A 25147-nucleotide genomic window follows, 5' to 3' on the forward strand; every position below is an offset into this window, starting at 1 on the left:
CATAATGGCTACACTGAAAACTGGGAAGTTTGGTATCAAACTTCTCAGCACAATAAATGCACACTGATGCCAGTGTACATTTTATTGTAAAATACACCCCAGAGGGCACCTTAGAGGTGCCCCCTGAAACTTAACCGACTATCTGTGTAGGCTGACTAGTTTTAGCAGCCTGCCACAAACCGAGACATGTTGCTGGCCCCATGGGGAGAGTGCCTTTGTCACTCTGAGGCCAGTAACAAAGCCTGCACTGGGTGGAGATGCTAACACCTCTCCCAGGCAGGAATTGTCACACCTGGCGGTGAGCCTCAAAGGCTCACCTCCTTTGTGCCAACCCAGCAGGACACTCCAGCTAGTGGAGTTGCCCGCCCCCTCCGGCCCGGCCCCCACTTTTGGCGGCAAGGCCGGAGAAAATAATGAGAATAACAAGGAGGAGTCACTGGCCAGTCAGGACAGCCCCTAAGGTGTCCTGAGCTGAGGTGACTCTAACTTTTAGAAATCCTCCATCTTGCAGATGGAGGATTCCCCCAATAGGGTTAGGATTGTGACCCCCTCCCCTTGGGAGGGGGCACAAAGAGGGTGTACCCACCCTCAGGGCTAGTAGCCATTGGCTACTAACCCCCCAGACCTAAACACGCCCTTAAATTTAGTATTTAAGGGCTACCCTGAACCCTAGAAAATTAGATTCCTGCAACTACAAGAAGAAGGAGAGCCCAGCTGAAAACCCCTGCAGCGGAAGACCAGAAGACGACAACTGCCTTGGCTCCAGAAACTCACCGGCCTGTCTCCTGCCTTCCAAAGATCCTGCTCCAGCGACGCCTTCCAAAGGGACCAGCGACCTCGACATCCTCTGAGGACTGCCCCTGCTTCGAAAAGACAAGAAACTCCCGAGGACAGCGGACCTGCTCCAAGAAAAGCTGCAACTTTGTTTCCAGCAACTTTAAAGAACCCTGCAAGCTCCCCGCAAGAAGCGTGAGACTTGCAACACTGCACCCGGCGACCCCGACTCGGCTGGTGGCGATCCAACACCTCAGGAGGGACCCCAGGACTACTCTGATACTGTGAGTACCAAAACCTGTCCCCCCTGAGCCCCCACAGCGCCGCCTGCAGAGGGAATCCCGAGGCTTCCCCTGACCGCGACTCTTTGAACCTAAAGTCCCGACGCCTGGGAGAGACCCTGCACCCGCAGCCCCCAGGACCTGAAGGACCGGACTTTCACTGGAGAAGTGACCCCCAGGAGTCCCTCTCCCTTGCCCAAGTGGAGGTTTCCCCGAGGAACCCCCCCCTTGCCTGCCTGCAGCGCTGAAGAGATCCCGAGATCTCTCATAGACTAACATTGCGAACCCGACGCTTGTTTCTACACTGCACCCGGCCGCCCCCGCGCCGCTGAGGGTGAAATTTCTGTGTGGACTTGTGTCCCCCCCGGTGCCCTACAAAACCCCCCTGGTCTGCCCTCCGAAGACGCGGGTACTTACCTGCAAGCAGACCGGAACCGGGGCACCCCCTTCTCTCCATTCTAGCCTATGTGTTTTGGGCACCACTTTGAACTCTGCACCTGACCGGCCCTGAGCTGCTGGTGTGGTGACTTTGGGGTTGCTCTGAACCCCCAACGGTGGGCTACCTTGGACCAAGAACTGAACCCTGTAAGTGTCTTACTTACCTGGTAAAACTAACAAATACTTACCTCCCCTAGGAACTGTGAAAATTGCACTAAGTGTCCACTTTTAAAACAGCTATTTGTGAATAACTTGAAAAGTATACATGCAATTTTGATGATTTGAAGTTCCTAAAGTACTTACTTGCAATACCTCTCGAATGAGCTATTACATGTAGAATTTGAACCTGTGGTTCTTAAAATAAACTAAGAAAAGATATTTTTCTATATAAAAACCTATTGGCTGGATTTGTCTCTGAGTGTGTGTACCTCATTTATTGTCTATGTGTATGTACAACAAATGCTTAACACTACTCCTTGGATAAGCCTACTGCTCGACCACACTACCACAAAATAGAGCATTAGTATTATCTATTTTTACCACTATCTTACCTCTAAGGGGAACCCTTGGACTCTGTGCATGCTATTCCTTACTTTGAAATAGCACATACAGAGCCAACTTCCTACACCCTGTGTATATCACGCAGCAATTAACACCAGACTCTGTGGTAGTAGGGGCAGCTCGCAAGAGAGCAAACTCTCACACCTCGGGAGACGCACCACCTCCAGACAAGGAGAGTTGCAAATTCGACACTGCAGGGAAAAGGGTTGCAGCACAAGCAGCAAACCAATGGCGCATTGCCAACTCACAAGCACTTCTGGCAAGATATGATAGGGCTCATTGGGACGAAATGCAGCATTTCATAGAACACTTACCCAAAGAGTTCCAGAAAAGGGCACAACAAGTGGTAGAGGAAGGACAAAGTATCTCAAATAATCAGATACGGTCAGCAATGGATGCAGCAGATAGAGTTGCAAGGACTGTAAATACTGCTGTAACAATAAGGAGACACGCATGGTTGCGTACGTCAGGATTCAAGCCGGAAATACAACAAGCCGTGCTGAATATGCCTTTTAATGGACAGCAGTTGTTTGGGCCGGAGGTGGACACTGCTATAGAAAAACTTAAAAAAGACACTGATACGGCCAAAGCCATGGGCGCACTCTACTCCCCACAGAGCAGAGGCACATTTCGCAAAACGCAGTTTAGAGGGGGGTTTCGAGGACAAGCTACAGAACCCACAACCTCACAAACAAGGCCCACTTATCAAAGTCAATATCAGCGGGGAAGTTTTCGGGGGCAATATAGAGGGGGACAATTCCAAAAGAATAGAGGGAAGTTCCAAAGCCCCAAAACTCCTCAAAACAAGCAGTGACTTCCAGGTCACAAATCCCCAACACATAACACCTGTGGGGGGAGACTAAGCAATTTTTACAAACATTGGGAGGAGATAACAACAGACACTTGGGTAGTGGCAATTATCCAGCATGGTTATTGCATAGAATTTCTCACATTCCCTCCAAACATTCCACCGAAAACACACAATATGTCAAAACAACACATGGATCTTCTAGGACTAAAGATCCAGGCATTGCTACAAAAAGGAGCAATAGAATTAGTACCAATTCAACAGAAAGGAACAGGAGTTTACTCTCTGTACTTTCTCATACCCAAAAAGGACAAAACACAGAGACCTATTGTAGGAAGTTGGCTCTGTATGTGCTATTTCAAAGTAAGGAATAGCATGCACAGAGTCCAAGGGTTCCCCTTAGAGGTAAAATAGTGGTAAAAAGAGATAATACTAATGCTCTATTTTGTGGTAGTGTGGTCGAGCAGTAGGCTTATCCAAGGAGTAGTGTTAAGCATTTGTTGTACATACACATAGACAATAAATGAGGTACACACACTCGGAGACAAATCCAGCCAATAGGTTTTGTTATAGAAAAATATCTTTTCTTAGTTTATTTTAAGAACCACAGGTTCAAATTTTACATGTAATAGCTCATTTGAAAGGTATTGCAGGTAAGTACTCTAGGAACTTTGAATCATTACTTTAGCATGTATACTTTTTACATAAAACACAATAAGCTGTTTTAAAAGTGGACACTTAGTGCAATTTTCACAGTTCCTGGGGGAGGTAAGTTATTGTTAGTTTCAACAGGTAAGTAAGGCACTTACAGGGTTCAGTTCTTGGTCCAAGGTAGCCCACCGTTGGGGGTTCAGAGCAACCCCAAAGTTATCACACCAGCAGCTCAGGGCCGGTCAGGTGCAAAGGTCAAAGGGGTGCCCAAAACACATAGGCTATAATGGAGAGAAGGGGGTGCCCCGGTTCCAGTCTGCCAGCAGGTAAGTACCCGCGTCTTCGGAGGGCAGACCAGGGGGGTTTTGTAGGGCACCGGGGGGGGGCACAAGTTAGCACAGAAAGTACACCCTCAGCAGCGCGGGGGCGGCCGGGTGCAGTGTGAAAACAAGCGTCGGGTTTCCTTCAGGTTTCAATGGGAGACCAAGGGGTCTCTTCAGCAATGCAGGCAGGCAAGGGGGGGGCTCCTCGGGGTAGCCACCACCTGGGCAAGGGAGAGGGCCTCCTGGGGGTCACTCCTGCACAGAAGTTCCGTTTCTTTAGGGGCTGGGGGCTGCGGGTGCAGGGTCTTTTCCAGCCGTCGGGAAATGGAGTTCAGACAGTCGCGGTCAGGGGGAGCCTGGGGATTCCCTCTGCAGGCGTCGCTGTGGGGGTTCAGGGGGGACAACTTTGGTTACTCACAGTCATAGAGTCGCCGGAGGGTCCTCCCTGAGTTGGTTGTTCTCCACCAGTCGAGTCGGGGTCGCCGGGTGCAGTGTTGCAAGTCTCACGCTTCTTGCGGGGAGTTGCAGGGGTCTTTAAATCTGCTCCTTGTAACAAAGTTGCAGATCTTTTGGAGCAGTGCCGCTGTCCTCGGGAGTTTCTTGTCTTTTTCGAAGCAGGGCAGTCCTCAGAGGATTCAGAGGTCGCTGGTCCCTTGGAAAGCGTCGCTGGAGCAGGGTTCTTTGGAAGGCAGGAGACAGGCCGGTAAGTCTGGGGCCAAGGCAGTTGGTGTCTTCTGGTCTTCCTCTGCAGGGGTCTTTCAGCTCAGCAGTCCTTCTTCTTGTAGTTGCAGGAATCTAATTTCTAGGTTCAGGGAGAGCCCTTAAATACTAAATTTAAGGGCGTGTTTAGGTCTGGGGGGTTAGTAGCCAATGGCTACTAGCCCTGAGGGTGAGTACACCCTCTTTGTGCCTCCTCCCAAGGGAAGGGGGTCACATCCCTAATCCTATTGGGGGAATCCTCCATCTGCAAGATGGAGGATTTCTAAAAGTTAGTCACTTCAGCTCAGGACACCTTAGGGGCTGTCCTGACTGGCCAGTGACTCCTCCTTGTTGCTTTCTTTGTTTCCTCCAGCCTTGCCGCCAAAAGTGGGGGCCGTGGCCGGAGGGGGCGGGCAACTCCACTAAGCTGGAGTGTCCTGCGGTGCTGTGACAAAGGGGTGAGCCTTTGAGGCTCACCGCCAGGTGTTACAGCTCCTGCCTGGGGGAGTTGTTAGCATCTCCACCCAGTGCAGGCTTTGTTACTGGCCTCAGAGTGACAAAGGCACTCTCCCCATGGGGCCAGCAACATGTCTCTAGTGTGGCAGGCTGCTGGAACCAGTCAGCCTACACAGATAGTCGGTTAAGTTTCAGGGGGCACCTCTAAGGTGCCCTCTGTGGTGTATTTTACAATAAAATGTACACTGGCATCAGTGTGCATTTATTGTGCTGAGAAGTTTGATACCAAACTTCCCAGTTTTCAGTGTAGCCATTATGGTGCTGTGGAGTTCGTGTAAAACAGACTCCCAGACCATATACTCTTATGGCTACCCTGTACTTACAATGTCTAAGGTTTTGCTTAGACACTGTAGGGGCACAGTGCTCATGCACTGGTACCCTCACCTATGGTATAGTGCACCCTGCCTTAGGGCTGTAAGGCCTGCTAGAGGGGTGTCTTACCTATACTGCATAGGCAGTGAGAGGCTGGCATGGCACCCTGAGGGGAGTGCCATGTCGACTTACTCGCAGTGTGTCTGTGCTGAGTGAGGGGTCTCTAGGGTGGCATAATACATGTTGCAGCCCTTAGAGACCTTCCCTGGCATCAGGGCCCTTGGTACCAGAGGTACCAGTTACAAGGGACTTATCTGGATGCCAGGGTGTGCCAATTGTGGAATCAAAAGTACAGGTTAGGGAAAGAACATTGGTGCTGGGGCCTGGTTAGCAGACCTCAGCACACTTTCAATTCAAAACATAGCATCAGCAAAGGCAAAAAGTCAGGGGGTAACCATGCCAAGGAGGCATTTCCTTACACAACCCCCCCCCCCCCCCAAACGAAAGAGGATGAGACTAACCTTTCCCAAGAGAGTCTTCATTTTCTAAGTGGAAGAACCTGGAAAGGCCATCTGCATTGGCATGGGCAGTCCCAGGTCTGTGTTCCACTATAAAGTCCATTTCCTGTAGGGAGATGGACCACCTCAACAGTTTTGGATTTTCACCTTTCATTTGCATCAGCCATCTGAGAGGTCTGTGGTCAGTCTGAACTAGGAAGTGAGTACCAAAGAGGTATGGTCTCAACTTCTTCAGGGACCAAACCACAGCAAAGGCCTCCCTCTCAATGGCACTCCAACGCTGCTCCCTGGGGAGTAACCTCCTGCTAATGAAAGCAACAGGCTGGTCAAGGCCATCATCATTTGTTTGGGACAAAACTGCCCCTATCCCATGTTCAGAGGCATCTGTTTGCACAATGAATTGCTTGGAGTAATCTGGAGCTTTTAGAACTGGTGCTGTGCACATAGCTTGCTTCAGGGTGTCAAAGGCCTGTTGGCATTCTACAGTCCAGTTTACTTTCTTGGGCATTTTCTTGGAGGTGAGTTCTGTGAGGGCTGTCACAATGGATCCATATCCCTTCACAAACCTCCTATAGTACCCAGTCAAGCCAAGGAATGCCCTGACTTGAGTCTGGGTTTTTGGAGCTACCCAGTCCAGAATAGTCTGGATCTTGGGTTGGAGTGGCTGAACTTGGCCTCCACCTACAAGGTGTCCCAAGTAAACCACAGTTCCCTGCCCTATCTGGCATTTGGATGCCTTGATAGAGAGGCCTGCAGATTGCAGAGCCTTCAAAACCTTCTTCAGGTGGACCAGGTGATCCTGCCAGGTGGAGCTGAAGACAGCAATATCATCAAGATAAGCTGCACTAAAGGATTCCAACCCAGCAAGGACTTGATTCACCAACCTTTGGAAGGTGGCAGGGGCATTCTTTAAACCAAAGGGCATAACGGTGAACTGATAATGCCCATCAGGTGTGGAGAATGCTGTATTTTCTTTTGCTCCAGGGGCCATTTTGATTTGCCAGTACCCTGCTGTTAAGTCAAAGGTACTTAAGAATTTGGCAGCCCCTAATTTGTCTATGAGCTCATCAGCTCTAGGAATGGGATGAGCATCTGTCTTGGTGACAGAGTTGAGACCTCTGTAGTCCACACAAAACCTCATCTCTCTCTTTCCTTCTTTGGTGTGAGGTTTGGGGACTAAGACCACTGGGCTAGCCCAGGGGCTGTCAGAGTGCTCTATTACTCCCAATTCCAGCATCTTGTGGACTTCCACCTTGATGCTTTCCTTAACTTGATCAGACTGTCTAAATATTTTGTTTTTGACAGGCATGCTGTCTCCTGTGTCCACATCATGGGTACACAGGTGTGTCTGACCAGGGGTTAGGGAAAAGAGTTCAGCAAACTGTTGTAGGACCTTCCTACAGTCAGCTTGCTGTTGGCTAGAGAGGGTGTCTGAGTAGATCACCCCATCCACTGAGCCATCTTTAGGGGCTGATGAGAGGAGATCAGGGAGAGGCTCACTCTCAGCTTCCTGGTCCTCATCTGTTACCATCAACAGATTTACATCAGCCCTGTCATGGAAGAGCTTAAGGCGGTTTACATGGATCACCCTCTTGGGGCTCCTGCTTGTGCCCAGGTCTACCAGGTAGGTGACCTGACTCTTCCTTTCTAGTACTGGGTAAGGGCCACTCCATTTGTCCTGGAGTGCCCTGGGAGCCACAGGCTCCAGAACCCAGACTTTCTGCCCTGGTTGAAATTCAACCAGTGCAGCCTTTTGGTCATACCACAACTCCTGGAGTTGTTGGCTGGCCTCAAGGTTTTTACTTGCCTTTTCCATGTACTCTGCCATTCTTGAGCGAAGGCCAAGTACATAGTCCACTATGTCTTGTTTAGGCTCATGAAGAGGTCTCTCCCAGCCTTCTTTAACAAGAGCAAGTGGTCCCCTTACAGGGTGGCCAAACAGAAGTTCAAAGGGTGAGAATCCTACTCCCTTCTGAGGCACCTCTCTGTAAGCAAAAAGCAGACATGGCAGGAGGACATCCCATCTCCTTTTGAGTTTTTCTGGGAGCCCCATGATCATGCCCTTTAATGTCTTGTTGAATCTCTCAACAAGGCCATTAGTTTGTGGATGATATGGTGTAGTGAATTTATAAGTCACTCCACACTCATTCCACATGTGTTTTAGGTAAGCTGACATGAAGTTGGTACCTCTGTCAGAAACCACCTCCTTAGGGAATCCCACTCTGGTAAAGATACCAATGAGGGCCTTGGCTACTGCAGGGGCAGTAGTCGACCTAAGGGGAATAGCTTCAGGATACCTAGTAGCATGATCCACTACTACTAGGATGTACATATTTCCTGAGGCTGTGGGAGGTTCTAGTGGACCAACTATGTCCACACCCACTCTTTCAAAGGGGACCCCCACCACTGGAAGTGGAATGAGGGGGGCCTTTGGATGCCCACCTGTCTTACCACTGGCTTGACAGGTGGGGCAGGAGAGGCAAAACTCCTTAACCTTCTGGGACATATTGGGCCAGTAGAAGTGGTTGACCAACCTCTCCCACGTCTTGGTTTGTCCCAAATGCCCAGCAAGGGGAATATCATGGGCTAAGGTCAGAATAAACTCTCTGAAACCCTGAGGCACTACCACTCTCCTAGTGGCACCAGGTTTGGGATCTCTTGCCTCAGTGTACAGGAGTCCATCTTCCCAATAGACCCTATGTGTTCCATTTTTCTTGCCTTTGGACTCTTCAGCAGCTTGCTGCCTAAGGCCTTCAAGAGAGGGACATGTTTCTTGTCCCTTACACAACTCTTCCCTTGAGGGTCCCCCTGGGCCCAAGAGCTCAACCTGATAAGGTTCCAGCTCCATAGGCTCAGTTCCCTCAGAGGGCAGAACTTCTTCCTGAGAAGAGAGGTTCTCTTTTTGGTGTTGTGTTGCAGCTGGTTTCCCAGCTGACTTTCCTTTTCTCTTGGTAGGCTGGGCCATTTTTCCAGACTCCAGCTCTACTTTTTCACCCTGTGCCTTGCACTGTGCCCTAGTCTTGACACACACCTGTTCAGGGATACCCAGCATGGCTGCATGGGTTTTCAGTTCTACCTCAGCCCATGCTGAGGACTCCAGGTCGTTTCCAAGCAAACAGTCTACTGGGATATTTGAGGAGACCACCACCTGTTTCAGGCCATTGACCCCTCCCCACTCTAAAGTTACCATTGCCATGGGATGTACTTTAGTCTGATTGTCAGCATTGGTGACTGGATAGGTTTGTCCAGTCAGGTATTGGCCAGGGGAAACCAGTTTCTCTGTCACCATGGTGACACTGGGACCTGTATCCCTCAGGCCCTCTACACTTGTCCCATTAATTAAGAGCTGCTGCCTGTATTTTTGCATGTTAGGGGGCCAGGCAGCCAGTGTGGCTAAATCCACCCCACCCTCAGAGACTAATGTAGCTTCAGTGTGACACCTGATTTGCTCTGGGCACACTGTTGATCCCACTTGGAGACTGGCTGTAGGAAGTTGGCTCTGTATGTGCTATTTCAAAGTAAGGAATAGCATGCACAGAGTCCAAGGGTTCCCCTTAGAGGTAAAATAGTGGTAAAAAGAGATAATACTAATGCTCTATTTTGTGGTAGTGTGGTCGAGCAGTAGGCTTATCCAAGGAGTAGTGTTAAGCATTTGTTGTACATACACATAGACAATAAATGAGGTACACACACTCAGAGACAAATCCAGCCAATAGGTTTTGTTATAGAAAAATATCTTTTCTTAGTTTATTTTAAGAACCACAGGTTCAAATTTAACATGTAATATCTTGTTTGAAAGGTATTGCAGGTACGTACATTAGGAACTTTGAATCATTTCAATTGCATGTATACTTTTCAAGTTATTCACAAATAGCTATTTCAAAAGTGGACACTTAGTGCAATTTTCACAGTTCCTGGGGGAGGTAAGTTTTTGTTAGTTTTACCAGGTAAGTAAGACACTTACAGGGTTCAGTTCTTGGTCCAAGGTAGCCCACCGTTGGGGGTTCAGAGCAACCCCAAAGTCACCACACCAGCAGCTCAGGGCCGGTCAGGTGCAGAGTTCAAAGTGGTGCCCAAAACGCATAGGCTAGAATGGAGAGAAGGGGGTGCCCCGGTTCCGGTCTGCTTGCAGGTAAGTACCCGCGTCTTCGGAGGGCAGACCAGGGGGGTTTTGTAGGGCACCGGGGGGGACACAAGCCCACACAGAAAATTCACCCTCAGCAGCGCGGGGGCGGCCGGGTGCAGTGTAGAAACAAGCGTCGGGTTTGCAATGTTAGTCAATGAGAGATCAAGGGATCTCTTCAGCGCTGCAGGCAGGCAAGGGGGGGCTTCCTCGGGGAAACCTCCACTTGGGCAAGGGAGAGGGACTCCTGGGGGTCACTTCTCCAGTGAAAGTCCGGTCCTTCAGGTCCTGGGGGCTGCGGGTGCAGGGTCTTTTCCAGGCGTCGGGACTTAGGTTTCAGAGAGTCGCGGTCAGGGGAAGCCTCGGGATTCCCTCTGCAGGCGGCGCTGTGGGGGCTCAGGGGGGACAGGTTTTGGTACTCACAGTCGTAGAGTAGTCCGGGGGTCCTCCCTGAGGTGTTGGTTCTCCACCAGCCGAGTCGGGGTCGCCGGGTGCAGTGTTGCAAGTCTCACGCTTCTTGCGGGGAGATTGCAGGGTTCTTTAAAGCTGCTCCTTTGGATAAAGTTGCAGTCTTTTTGGAGCAGGTCCGCTGTCCTCAGGAGTTTCTTGTCGTCGTCGAAGCAGGGCAGTCCTCAGAGGATTCAGAGGTCGCTGGTCCCTTTGGAAGGCGTCGCTGGAGCAGAGTTCTTTGGAAGGCAGGAGACAGGCCGGTGAGTTTCTGGAGCCAAGGCAGTTGTTGTCTTCTGGTCTTCCTCTGCAGGGGTTTTCAGCTAGGCAGTCCTTCTTCTTGTTGTTGCAGGAATCTAATTTTCTATGGTTCAGGGTAGCCCTTAAATACTAAATTTAAGGGCGTGTTTAGGTCTGGGGGTTAGTAGCCAATGGCTACTAGCCCTGAGGGTGGGTACACCCTCTTTGTGCCTCCTCCCAAGGGGAGGGGGTCACAATCCTAACCCTATTGGGGGAATCCTCCATCTGCAAGATGGAGGATTTCTAAAAGTTAGAGTCACTTCAGCTCAGGACACCTTAGGGGCTGTCCTGACTGGCCAGTGACTCCTCCTTGTTGCTTTCTTTGTTCCCTCCAGCCTTGCCGCCAAAAGTGGGGGCCGTGGCCGGAGGGGGCGGGCAACTCCACTAAGCTGGAGTGCCCTGCTGGGCTGTGACAAAGGGGTGAGCCTTTGAGGCTCACCGCCAGGTGTCACAGCTCCTGCCTGGGGGAGGTGTTAGCATCTCCACCCAGTGCAGGCTTTGTTACTGGCCTCAGAGTGACAAAGGCACTCTCCCCATGGGGCCAGCAACATGTCTCTAGTGTGGCAGGCTGCTGGAACTAGTCAGCCTACACAGACAGTCGGTTAAGTTTCAGGGGGCACCTCTAAGGTGCCCTCTGGGGTGTATTTTGCAATAAAATGTACACTGGCATCAGTGTGCATTTATTGTGCTGAGAAGTTTGATACCAAACTTCCCAGTTTTCAGTGTAGCCATTATGGTGCTGTGGAGTTCGTGTTTGACAAACTCCCAGACCATATACTCTTATGGCTACCCTGCACTTACAATGTCTAAGGTTTTGTTTAGACACTGTAGGGGTACCATGCTCATGCACTGGTATCCTCACCTATGGTATAGTGCACCCTGCCTTAGGGCTGTAAGGCCTGCTAGAGGGGTGACTGACCTATACTTGCATAGGCAGTGAGAGGCTGGCATGGCACCCTGAGGGGAGTGCCATGTCGACTTACTCGTTTTGTTCTCACTAGCACACACAAGCTGGCAAGCAGTGTGTCTGTGCTGAGTGAGAGGTCTCCAGGGTGGCATAAGACATGCTGCAGCCCTTAGAGACCTTCCTTGGCATCAGGGCCCTTGGTACTAGAAGTACCAGTTACAAGGGACTTATCTGGATGCCAGGGTCTGCCAATTGTGGATACAAAAGTACAGGTTAGGGAAAGAACACTGGTGCTGGGGCCTGGTTAGCAGGCCTCAGCACACTTTCAATTGTAAACATAGCATCAGCAAAGGCAAAAAGTCAGGGGGCAACCATGCCAAGGAGGCATTTCCTTACACTGGCCATTCCAGTTTTAGCTGGATGGGAGTTAGAAGTGGTATCTTTCTTGGGACAGGCCTTGTCTCCAGTTTGGTGTCCAGACTGACTACAGTTACGACACCAGGCCTTTTTGGGATCAAAGTTTTTACCCTTGTACCCAGAATTGTTTTGTGAAGAGGCTCTGGGCCCACCCTCCTGTGCAGGTTTTTGGGGGCCTGTAGAAGACTCTTTACTATCTTTGTTTTTGGCTGTCTCACCACCTTTCCCCTGGGGAGGTTTTGTGACCCCTTTCTTTTGGTCACCCCCTGTGGAAGTTTTAGACACCCTAGTCTTGACCCAATGGTCCGCCTTCTTTCCCAATTCTTGGGGAGAAATTGGTCCTAGGTCCACCAGATGCTGATGCAGTTTATCATTGAAACAATTACTTAATAGGTGTTCTTTCACAAATAAATTGTACAGCCCATCATAATCATTTACACCATTGCCTTGAATCCAACCATCTAGTGTTTTTACTGAGTAGTCTACAAAGTCAACCCAGGTCTGGCTCGAGGATTTTTGAGCCCCCCTGAATCTAATCCTATACTCCTCAGTGGAGAATCCAAAGCCCTCAATCAGGGTACCCTTCATGAGGTCATAAGATTTTGCATCTTTTTTAGAGAGTGTGAGGAGTCTATCCCTACACTTTCCTGTGAACATTTCCCAAAGGAGAGCACCCCAGTGAGATTTGTTCACTTTTCTGGTTTCACAAGCCCTCTCAAAAGCTGTGAACCATTTGGTGATGTTATCACCATCTTCATATTTTGTTACAATCCCTTTGGGGATTTTCAACATGTCAGGAGAATCTCTGACCCTATTTATGTTGCTGCCACCATTGATGGGTCCTAGGCCCATCTCTTGGCTTTCCCTTTCTATGGCTAGGATCTGTTTTTCCAAAGCCAATCTTTTGGCCATCCTGGCTAACTGGATGTCCTCTTCACTGGAGTTATCCTCAGTGATTTCAGAGAGGCTGGACCCTCCTGTGAGGGAGCCAGCATCTCTGACTATTATTTTTGGAGTCAGGGCTTGAGAAGCCCTGTTCTCCCTAGATAGGACTGGTGGAGGGGATTCTTCCTCCAGTTCACTATCATCCTCCTCTGTGTTATCCACAGAGGGGTTGGCTCTATCATACTCTGCCAACAGCTCCTGGAGCTGTACTTTGGTAGGTCTGGAGCCCATTGTTATTTTTCTTATGTTACAGAGTGACCTTAGCTCTTTCATCTGGAGATGGAGGTAAGGTGTGGTGTCGAGTTCCACCACATTCATCTCTGTACTAGACATTATTCTTCTAAAAGTTGGAATGCTTTTAAGAATCTAAAACTAGTTCTAGAATCTAATTCAAACTTTTACACTCTAAAAGAAATGCTGACAGGGACTAACACAAGGCCCTAGCAGGACTTTAAAGAATTTAGAAAACTTTTCAAATTGCAAAAATCAATTTCTAATGACAATTTTGGAATTTGTCGTGTGATCAGGTATTGGCTGAGTAGTCCAGCAAATGCAAAGTCTTGTACCCCACCGCTGATCCACCAATGTAGGAAGTTGGCTCTGTATGTGCTATTTCAAAGTAAGGAATAGCATGCACAGAGTCCAAGGGTTCCCCTTAGAGGTAAAATAGTGGTAAAAAGAGATAATACTAATGCTCTATTTTGTGGTAGTGTGGTCGAGCAGTAGGCTTATCCAAGGAGCAGTGTTAAGCATTTGTTGTACATACACATAGACAATAAATGAGGTACACACACTCAGAGACAAATCCAGCCAATAGGTTTTGTTATAGAAAAATATATTTTCTTAGTTTATTTTAAGAACCACAGGTTTAAATTTTACATGTAATAGCTCATTTGAAAGGTATTGCAGGTAAGTACTCTAGGAACTTTGAATCATTACTTTAGCATGTATTCTTTTTACATAAAACACAATAAGCTGTTTTAAAAGTGGACACAGTGCAATTTTCACAGTTCCTGGGGGAGGTAAGTTATTGTTAGTTTCAACAGGTAAGTAAGGCACTTACAGGGTTCAGTTCTTGGTCCAAGGTAGCCCACCGTTGGGGGTTCAGAGCAACCCCAAAGTTATCACACCAGCAGCTCAGGGCCGGTCAGGTGCAAAGGTCAAAGGGGTGCCCAAAACACATAGGCTATAATGGAGAGAAGGGGGTGCCCCGGTTCCAGTCTGCCAGCAGGTAAGTACCCGCGTCTTCGGAGGGCAGACCAGGGGGGTTTTGTAGGGCACCGGGGGGGACACAAGTTAGCACAGAAAGTACACCCTCAGCAGCGCGGGGCGGCCGGGTGCAGTGTGAAAACAAGCGTCGGGTTTCCTTCAGGTTTCAATGGGAGACCAAGGGGTCTCTTCAGCGATGCAGGCAGGCAAGGGGGGGCTCCTCGGGGTAGCCACCACCTGGGCAAGGGAGAGGGCCTCCTGGGGGTCACTCCTGCACAGAAGTTCCGTTTCTTTAGGGGCTGGGGGCTGCGGGTGCAGGGTCTTTTCCAGCCGTCGGGAAATGGAGTTCAGACAGTCGCGGTCAGGGGGAGCCTGGGGATTCCCTCTGCAGGCGTCGCTGTGGGGGCTCAGGGGGGACAACTTTGGTTACTCACAGTCGTAGAGTCGCCGGAGGGTCCTCCCTGAGTTGGTTGTTCTCCACCAGTCGAGTCGGGGTCGCCGGGTGCAGTGTTGCAAGTCTCACGCTTCTTGCGGGGAGTTGCAGGGGTCTTTAAATCTGCTCCTTGTAACAAAGTTGCAGTTCTTTTGGAGCAGTGCCGCTGTCCTCGGGAGTTTCTTGTCTTTTTCGAAGCAGGGCAGTCCTCAGAGGATTCAGAGGTCGCTGGTCCCTTGGAAAGCGTCGCTGGAGCAGGGTTCTTTGGAAGGCAGGAGACAGGCCGGTAAGTCTGGGGCCAAGGCATTTGGTGTCTTCTGGTCTTCCTCTGCAGGGGTCTTTCAGCTCAGCAGTCCTTCTTCTTGTAGTTGCAGGAATCTAATTTCTAGGTTCAGGGAGAGCCCTTAAATACTAAATTTAAGGGCGTGTTTAGGTCTGGGGGGTTAGTAGCCAATGGCTACTAGCCCTGAGGGTGAGTACACCCTCTTTGTGCCTCCTCCCAAGGGGAGGGGGTCACATCCCTAATCCTATTGGGGGAATCCTCCATCTGCAAGATGGAGGATTTCTAAAAGTTAGTCACTTCAGCTCAGGACACCTTAGTGGCTGTCCTGACTGGCCAGTGACTCCTCCTTGTTGCTTTCTTTGTTTCCTCCAGCCTTGCCGCCAAAAGTGGGGGCCGTGGCCCGAGGGGGCGGGCAACTCCACTAAGCTGGAGTGTCCTGCGGTGCTGTGACAAAGGGGTGAGCCTTTGAGGCTCACCGCCAGGTGTTACAGCTCCTGCCTGGGGGAGGTGTTAGCATCTCCACCCAGTGCAGGCTTTGTTACTGGCCTCAGAGTGACAAAGGCACTCTCCCCATGGGGCCAGCAACATGTCTCTAGTGTGGCAGGCTGCTGGAACCAGTCAGCCTACACAGATAGTCGGTTAAGTTTCAGGGGGCACCTCTAAGGTGCCCTCTGTGGTGTATTTTACAATAAAATGTACACTGGCATCAGTGTGCATTTATTGTGCTGAGAAGTTTGATACCAAACTTCCCAGTTTTCAGTGTAGCCATTATGGTGCTGTGGAGTTCGTGTAAAACAGACTCCCAGACCATATACTCTTATGGCTACCCTGCACTTACAATGTCTAAGGTTTTGCTTAGACACTGTAGGGGCACAGTGCTCATGCACTGGTACCCTCACCTATGGTATAGTGCACCCTGCCTTAGGGCTGTAAGGCCTGCTAGAGGGGTGTCTTACCTATACTGCATAGGCAGTGAGAGGCTGGCATGGCACCCTGAGGGGAGTGCCATGTCGACTTACTCATTTTGTTCTCACTAGCACACACAAGCTGGTAAGCAGTGTGTCTGTGCTGAGTGAGCGGGCTCTAGGGTGCCATAATACATGCTGCAGCCCTTAGAGACCTTCCCTGGCATCAGGGCCCTTGGTACCAGAGGTACCAGTTACAAGGGACTTATCTGGATGCCAGGGTGTGCCAATTGTGGAATCAAAAGTACAGGGTAGGGAAAGAACACTGGTGCTGGGGCCTGGTTAGCAGACCTCAGCACACTTTCAATTCAAAACATAGCATCAGCAAAGGCAAAAAGTCAGGGGGTAACCATGCCAAGGAGGCATTTCCTTACACCTATGTTAGATCTCAGAACATTAAATACCTACATCAAATCAGACCACTTTCACATGGTGACATTACAAGACGTAATCCCACTGCTCAAACAACAAGACTACATGACAACACTAGACCTAAAGGATGCATATTTCCATATACCGATATATCCTTCACACAGAAAGTACTTAAGGTTTGTATTCCAAGGGGTACATTACCAATTCAAGGTGTTGCCATTCGGAATAACAACTGCGCCAAGAGTTTTTACAAAATGCCTGGCAGTAGTAGCTGCGCATATCAGAAGGCAGCAAATACATATATTCCCGTACCTAGACGATTGGTTAATCAAAACCAACACACTAGAACGGTGTTTACAACACACAAAGTACGTCATAGAAACCCTACACAAACTAGGTTTCTCAATCAACTACACAAAGTCACACCTTCAGCCGTGTCAGACACAGCAATACTTAGGGGCAACAATCAACACAGCAAAAGCGATTGCCACTCCAAGTCCACAACGAGTACAAGCATTTCACAATGTAAGACAGGTCATGTATCCAAACCAAAGAATACAAGTCAAAATAGTAATGAAACTCCTAGGCATGATGTCCTCATGCATAGCCATTGTCCCAAACGCAAGATTGCACATGCGGCCCTTACAACAGTGCCTAGCATCACAATGGTCACAGGCACAGGGTCAACTTCTAGATCTAGTGTTGATAGACCGCCAAACACACACCTCGCTTCAGTGGTGGAACAATATAAATTTAAACCAAGGGCGGCCTTTTCAAGACCCAGTGCCACAATACGTGATAACAACAGATGCTTCCATGACAGGGTGGGGAGCACACCTCAATCAACACAGCATCCAAGGACAATGGGACATACAGCAAAAACAGTTTCACATAAATCACTTAGAACTATTGGCAGTATTTCTAGCGATAAAAGCATTTCAACCAATAATAAGCCACACACACATTCTTGTCAAAACAGACAACATGACAACAATGTATTACCTAAACAAACAGGGAGGAACACACTCAACACAGTTGTGTCTCCTGACACAGAAAATATGGCATTGGGCGATACACAACCACATTCGCCTAATAGCACAATTTATTCCAGGAATTCAGAACCAGTTAGCAGACAATCTCTCTCGGGATCACCAACAGATCCACGAATGGGAGATTCACCCCCAGGTACTACACACTTACTTCCACAATTGGGGAACACCACAAATAGACCTGTTTGCAACAAAAGAAAACGCAAAATGCCGAAACTTCGCATCCAGGTACCCACAAGATCAGTCTCTGGGCAATGCGTTATGGATGAGTTGGTCAGGGATATTTGCATACGCTTTTCCCCCTCTCCCACTCCTTCCATATCTAGTAAACAAGTTGAGTCAAAACAAACTCAAACTCATAGTCATAGCACCAACTTGGGCAAGACAACCTTGGTACACAACACTACTAGACCTCTCAGTAGTGCCTCATATCAAACTACCAAACAGACCAGATGTGTTAACTCAACACAATCGACAGATCAGACACCCCAATCCAGCATCGCTGAATCTAGCAATTTGGCTCCTGAAGTCTTAGAGTTCGGACACTTAGACCTTACACAGGAATGTATGGAAGTCATAAAACAAGCTAGAAAACCAACCACTAGACATTGTTATGCAAATAAGTGGAAAAGGTTTGTTTATTATTGCCATAATAATCAAATTCAACCTTTACACGCATCTGCTAAACACATCGTAAGCTACTTGCTACATTTGCAAAAGTCAAAACTAGCTTTTTCATCCATTAAGATCCATCTTACCGCAATGTCAGCTTACCTGCAAATTACCCATTCAACTTCACTGTTTAGGATACCAGTCATAAAAGCATTTATGGAAGGCCTAAAAAGAATTATACCACCAAGAACACCACCAGTTCCTTCATGGAACTTCAACATTGTCTTAACACGACTCATGGGGCCACCTTTTGAGCCCATGCACTCATGTGAAATGCAATATTTAACATGGAAAGTTGCATTTCTAATTGCCATCACATCTCTAAGAAGAGTCAGTGAAATCCAAGCATTTACCATACAAGAACCATTTATTCAAATACACAAGCATAAAGTAGTTCTGCGGACAAATCTAAAATTTTTACCAGAAGTCATATCACCGTTCCACTTGAATCAAACAGTAGAATTACCAGTGTTCTTCCCACAGCCAGATTCTGTAGCTGAGAGAGCACTACATACATTAAACATCAAAAGAGCGTTAATGTACTACATTGACAGAAAAAAAGAAATTCGAAAACAAAACAATTATTTGTTGCTTTCCAAAAACCTCATTCAGGAAATCCAATTTCCAAACAAGGCATTGCTAGATGGATAGTTAAATGCATTCAAACCTGTTATCTCAAAGCAAAAAGAGAACTGCCTATTACACCGAGGGCACACTCAACTAGAAAGAAAGGTGCTACCATGGTCTTTCTAGGAAACATTCCAATGACTGAAATATGTAAGGCAGCCACATGGTCTACCCCGCATACGTTTACCAAGCACTACTGCTTGGATATGTTAACAGCACAACAAGCCACAGTAGGACAAGCAGTACTACTGACTTTGTTTCAAACAACTTCAACTCCTACAGGCTGAACCACCGCTTTTGGGGAGATAACTGCTTACTAGTCTATGCACAGCATGTGTATCTGCAGCTACACATGCCACCGAACGGAAAATGTCACTTACCCAGTGTACATCTGTTCGTGGCATGAGACGCTGCAGATTCACATGCGCCCACCTGCCTCCCCGGGAGCCTGTAGCCGTTTCGAAGTTGGTCTTGAACATTTGTAAATTTGTAAATATATCACTTTAAACTACATTATCTACATACATGTTTACTCCATTGCATGGGCACTATTACTATAATACACAACTCCTACCTCACCCTCTGCGCGGAAAACAATCTAAGATGGAGTTGACGCCCATGCGCAATGGAGCCGAAAGGGGAGGAGTCCCTCGATCTCGTGACTCGAAAGACTTCTTCGAAGAAAAACAACTTGTAACACTCCGATCCCAACACTAGATGGCGGGATGTGCAAAGCATGTGAATCTGCAGCGTCTCATGCCACGAACAGATGTACACTGGGTAAGTGACATTTTCCATATATATATATATTATTTTCCCCACCAGGGAAACCATACATCTTTAAAAAAATATATAAAAAAAAATGTGCCCCCACAGGGGGTCAGCCCTGCTCACGGGCAACCCCCTGTCAATTTCATTTAATAAAAAAAACTAAATAAAATATATATATGTATTTGTTTATTTTTTAACCCCAGGTTTGGGGGGGTGGAGGGAGGGGGTGTTTTCAAATGGGGCAGAGCTCCCCAAATGAATTCCCTGGTGTCTAGTGAGGTTTCAAGAAGGCCTCATTTGAAAGGGCAGAATCTCCCCTTTCAAACAAGGCCTTCCTGATCGGTGGGGAGGCCTGTTTGGGCCTGTTTTCCCTACCGGATCAGGAAGCAGCCTTACCTCAGTTTCCTGCTCTGGTGGGGAAAACAGACTGTGACATCAGCGCGCAAAGTGGCGCACTGATGTCACAAAGGGGCGGGTGGGGGGGAGCACGGAAGCTCTTACGTGTCTCCCGGGGGTGTTTTAAATAAAAAAAAACAATCTTTTAACCCTCTCCCTCGTGTCTGCCACTGGTCGTGACCCGCACCAGGAGCGTATGCGGGTGTCGGCCAGTGGCCGATGCCCCCACTCAAGAGGTTAAGGCATAGGAAGGGGTTTTTAAGGTTCAAGAGTGGTTGAAGTTTATCGGTGGTGGGGCATTTTTAGGGATCATGGAAGGATGGGTGAGCTGTTGAGGTTTTTTTAGGGTTCACAGATGGACGCAGTTTAGGGTGTAGGGTTTTAATAGTTCAGGGATGAGTGGATTTTAGATGTAGAATGGGTTTATAGGCTCAGGCAATAGGTAGAGATATGGAGTGATAAGGGGTATTTAGGGGATATGGGTGGGTGGTGTTCAGGGATCCATAGAATTTGGGAAAGAGAAGGGTTTTTAGGTTTCAGGAATTGGTGGAATATAGGTGAGTTGAGGGGCTTTAAGGGTCCTGAATGGATGGGTAAAGTTTATCCACAGAATGTTTTAGGGTTCAGGAACAGGCAAAGTTTAGGGATAATTATGGGTAGTTTGGATTTTAGGGCTCAGGGATGAGTGGAGTTTAAAGGTCAGAGATATTTAGAGTTTTGAGTGTGGTGAGGGATTTTTATGGTTCAGTAATGGATGACATTTAGGGTTAGAAAAGGCTTTTAGGGTTCAATAATGGGATTTTTAGAACCATGGATGGATGTTGTTTAGGGTTAGTATGGAGCTTTGTAGTGTAAAAGATATGAAGCTGAAGTAATGCACCCTGAAGTAAAGCACTCAAATAAATTCCTCTGCCAAAAGTGTAATTTCGGAAAGGATTCTTTGAATTGGTTTCTATGAAATGGTGAATGTCATCCATGCATCCTGTACATTTCCATTAAACAGTTTAGGTGAAATGGTTTTGCAGCAGTTACATTCCATGAAATCGTTTCTCTCTGAAATCATAGGTGCTGCAGTCCACAAGTGGCATTTCACTTTCGAAGCCACAGGTATATTTCTGTACCATATAGTCTCACCTTCTTGGAAAGGTAAATGTGGCAACTGGAATTTAAGCAGATATCGATATCTTTTAGGGGTCAGGCACATACTGGGCACTCTATAAAAGTGTCCCACTGTCGGAGTTCAGTAGAGTTCAAGATTACTAGCAAGTGAGCCCCCAAAAAAATGAAATCAGTAGGTGACCACTCAAAAGAGGTCCTTTTTCAACACACGCTTCCACAAAGAGGAATATCACCCGCAAGTCCTGGGCAGGTACTTCCGTCAGTGAGGCACTGTCCTTTTTTCCACCCCCACAGACACAAAATACTCTAACTTTGCCTCCAGGTACCCACAGCCATAGCCGATCTACAGTGCGCTATGGATGAATTGGTCAGGGATATTTGCCTATGCTTTCTTTCCCTCTTCTCCCGTACATGATGAGGCAGTGTCCATATTCTTTATGCTGGTAGCCCCAAGTTGGGCCTTAGTGAAGTGTAGGCAGTGCCTAGAAGCCAGGCTCTCTAGAGGTAGCTGTGGATGAGCAGTCAAGGCTTATCTAGGAGACATGCAAAGCTCATGCAAAACCACAGAAGCCACACAGCACTTACACAAATGAAAGAAAACACCGAGTTGTACAAAAATAAAGATACCTTATTTTTGGAACACAATACCACAAAGTACTAAAAGGGCAGCACTCCAATAGGAGGTAAGTAATACACAAATTATATACACTAGTACACAGTAATAGGCATAGAAAAGGTCAGAAAACAGTGCAAATGTAGATAACCAATAGTGACTCTAGAAGGAGCCCAAACCATAGACTAAAAACATGGAATGTAAACACAGGACTCCCACCTAGGTAAGTGGAATGTGTAGAGAGGAGCTGGGAGTACTAGAAAACCACGGAAGTAACACAGGTACCCCCCTCCACCAGGAAAGCTGGAGTAAATCACTGGAATTTCCCTAAACCACCCAAAAGGAAGGAAAAGAAGACACCCAGACAAGACTACAAGAAACCCACAATGGATTTCTGGAGAAGAAGACCTGTGGTGAGAGAGTTCCCTACCAACGTTGGAAACAAGATGGCAGAACCCAGGGACCCTCTGGAGGAGCTGTGAGCACCACCCCTGGGGTGGTGATGGAGAGGGGAGTGGTCACTTCCCTTTCCATTGTCCCGTTTTGTGCCAAAGCAGGGACTGGGAAGTCCCTGAACGGGTGTGGGCTGGTTTATGCACAGAGGGCACCAGATGTTGCCTTCAAAGTACATCGGTGGCTTGGGGAGTCCACCCCTCCCAAGCCAGTCACACCTATTTTCAAAGGGACAGGGCATTACCTCCCTCTCCCAAAGGAAATCCTTTGTTCTGCCTTCCTGGGCTTGATCAGATCAAGCAGAAGGAGGGCAGAAACCTGCCTGAGGGGTGGCAGCAGCTTGGGCTGCCTGGAAAACCCTGTAAGACTGATGGTAGCAATGCTGGGGGTCCTCTAAGGAGCCCCCAGAGTGCATGGAATCATGCACTTGCAACATTATTGGGGTATGATTCCGACATGTTTGATACCAAACATGCCCAGGTTCAGAGTTACCATAATGTAGCTGGACATAGGTAGTGACCTATGTCCAGTACATGCGTAAAATGGCATCCCCACTCTCACAAAGTCCAGGAAAATGGGCCTGGAGTTTGTGGGGGCACCTCTGCTTTTGCAGGGGTGCCCTCACACACAGGTACTGCGCCCTGCCCTCTGGGCTGAAAGGGCCTACCATAGGGGTGACTTACAGTGACCTGGTGCAGTGACCTGTAGTGACCTGTAGTGAAAGCGGGTGGATGCACCCGTCTCACGCAGACTGCAATGGCAGGCCTGCAGAACCCTTTGCATGGGCTCCCTATGGGTGGCAGAATAACTGCTACAGGCCATAGGGATCCCCTGGTATCCCATTGCCCTGGGTACCTAGGTACCTTATACTAGGGACTTACGTGCAGGGACCAGTATGCCAATTGTGGGAGGAAAAAGGTTCCAGCAACCAAGTTTAAAAGGAGAGAGCACAATCACTGGGGTCCTGGTTTGCAGGATTCCAGTGAACACAGTCAAACACACTGACAAACGGGCAAAAAGTGGGGGTAACCAAGCTAAAAAGAGGCTACTTTCCTACAGCCAGTCACCTTTTCTGTTATTTTAACCCTCCGCAATACACAGTACACATTATAGTTGTCTTTGACATTTGACTCTTTATAATACTCGCCTGCTGAGCGGAAAAGAATCTGAGGTGCAGCCGGGGTACTCTTGCATTGTGGTGTGTGGGAGGATTTACAACAGGTCTTGTTACTAACGCGCTAGAACAAAGATAAGTTGCAAACATCCGAACTCAGCAATAGATTGCAGGAGTACGTGAAGCATATGAATCTTTACTCTGAACAGATGCCTACAGGGCATTTTCCTTCTGCTGGATATATAATTGCATCTCAGATTCCTTACCTCGTGCTCTTGTCCCTGTGACTATTAAGATCACTAACTATGCAAACGTATTATGTGCTGCATATGCCACTGCTCTCCTTTTCTCTTCCTGGATGGGGAAGTTGTCCTCTCCAGAGTCTCACAGCGGGATCAGCATGGTATCCCCTGGGGGTGCTGGGGAAAACTTTCCAAACCAGTCTGAAGCGTGGAAGGATGGTTCACAAGGCGAGTAATCTGCAGGAAGATTATTTATACATCAGACATTTCAAAACTTTAACTTCTGTCACCCGAAAGACAACTCAACATGGTCAGGTTTATTGTCAATCAGATGCTTCTAATTTTGGTAGGCGTGTGCCCTAGAATGGGGCCTTAGGATTTTAGTGACATATCTGTACCCTGGCACGCCCTGATGCCTGTCTTGATGCAGCCTGTGGGCTAGCTTGGGCTTTTGTGTCTTGGAGTGTCCTGGTGTTGCTAGTCCCTGGGTTGTACCTCACAGTGGACAGGTGTAGCTGTGCCCTAGTGTGGTCTGATGATGCTGTGTGGCCTTGCAGGGGTGGTGGGAGGTGTTTGGGGGTGGGGGGTGTATGGGTGTGTGTGACTGACCCCTACCTACTGGGCCAGAAGATGCCTTGTGTAGTTGGATAAGTGTGCTGGTTGAACCTTTGACACTTTCTATTATTAACACAATTGAATGTTTCCCCTCTCTTTCTGTATTTATTTGGTGACCAGAATGCCGATTTGAAGAAGCAGCTTCATGAGCTTCAAGCTAAGATCACAGCTCTAAGTGAGAAGCAGGTAAGACTGGTGAAGATGATCTGCTCACTCTGACCCCTCTGCTAAAAGAGATGGTTTGTTTATTGCTTCTCATCTGTGTCCTGCAATGCAAACGAAGAGGGCTTGCTTTGCTGGCTACATTGTTTGTCACTAATGATGTTTTTGTGGGGTTGAAAAATATTAAACTGCTTGCATAGGAAGACCTCTTCATCTTCAAAACGCATTTCCCTGTGGAGTTGATCAATGGTTAATAATTCCATAGCGTGGTTAGCTTGGCATGTAATTTGGATGTTAAAAACCTGTTCTTTTATCCCAAAATTCTCTGATGTGTGTTGCTATAGGTTCCTTACATACTTTCTTTAGCTCGAAAGTAGTAGTGTGCAAGATGAGGAGCCTTCAAGTGAGCTTAGGAAGTTTGTCAAGTACTTGTTGCAGTGTATGACTATACATTTATTTAATTTATTAATTGTTGTACTCTAAATACTGCTAGTCGACCTGAGGCTGTAAGCACTTTGTCCAGGAACCTCTATTTGTGGAACCCAGGGAAATAAAATGTGTTAACCTATGGCGTGGATAAGAGCTTCATAATGTTGCTGGTTATTCATTTATCTTGATTGGTGAGTTGCATGTGACACAAAATCACCAGGAAAACACTGTCACGTAACCGTTTTGGAAGAACAGCAGGTGACTCCCTAGATAGATGGATAAAGTTAATGACTCCGTAAAGGCCCTGGGAGCCTTACAGGCCGGAGGTTCCTTTTAGAAGAGCCTCACAGTACCAGGAGAGGACTGCAAACCCGTTTGTTTCTAGAACAGCAGCCGTCTTAGTCAAGTCATCTTACAGGACATAACGTGTATTTCAGTGGCCAAAGACATGACAAGCAAGACAGTCCTTTTCAGACAGCACTGCCGACGCTGGTCAAGAAGCCAGTCTGGCTGAACCAACAGCGGGGCTCTGGCCTCACGATGTTCGGGCACAGGTAGGCACCTTTGGTCTTCTTCTCCACGGCTCAGGGGCGATGAGTGCGG

General features: G+C 48.1%; 1 protein-coding gene across 5 annotated transcripts in view; it reads left to right on the forward strand.

Annotated features, from left to right (window-relative positions):
- The window catches only part of PHF21A (PHD finger protein 21A), a 399375-nt gene that overhangs the window by 151508 nt on the left and 222720 nt on the right, over positions 1 to 25147 (forward strand). For all 5 annotated transcript variants that reach the window (XM_069221736.1, XM_069221738.1, XM_069221733.1 and 2 more), the window contains exon 5: positions 24074 to 24139. In XM_069221736.1, coding sequence (XP_069077837.1) covers positions 24074 to 24139 — 66 coding nt within the window. The remainder of the gene's footprint in view (positions 1 to 24073; positions 24140 to 25147) is intronic.

The sequence above is a fragment of the Pleurodeles waltl genome, chromosome 3_1 (assembly GCF_031143425.1).
Source record: "Pleurodeles waltl isolate 20211129_DDA chromosome 3_1, aPleWal1.hap1.20221129, whole genome shotgun sequence".
Taxonomy (NCBI): Eukaryota; Metazoa; Chordata; class Amphibia; order Caudata; family Salamandridae; genus Pleurodeles; species Pleurodeles waltl.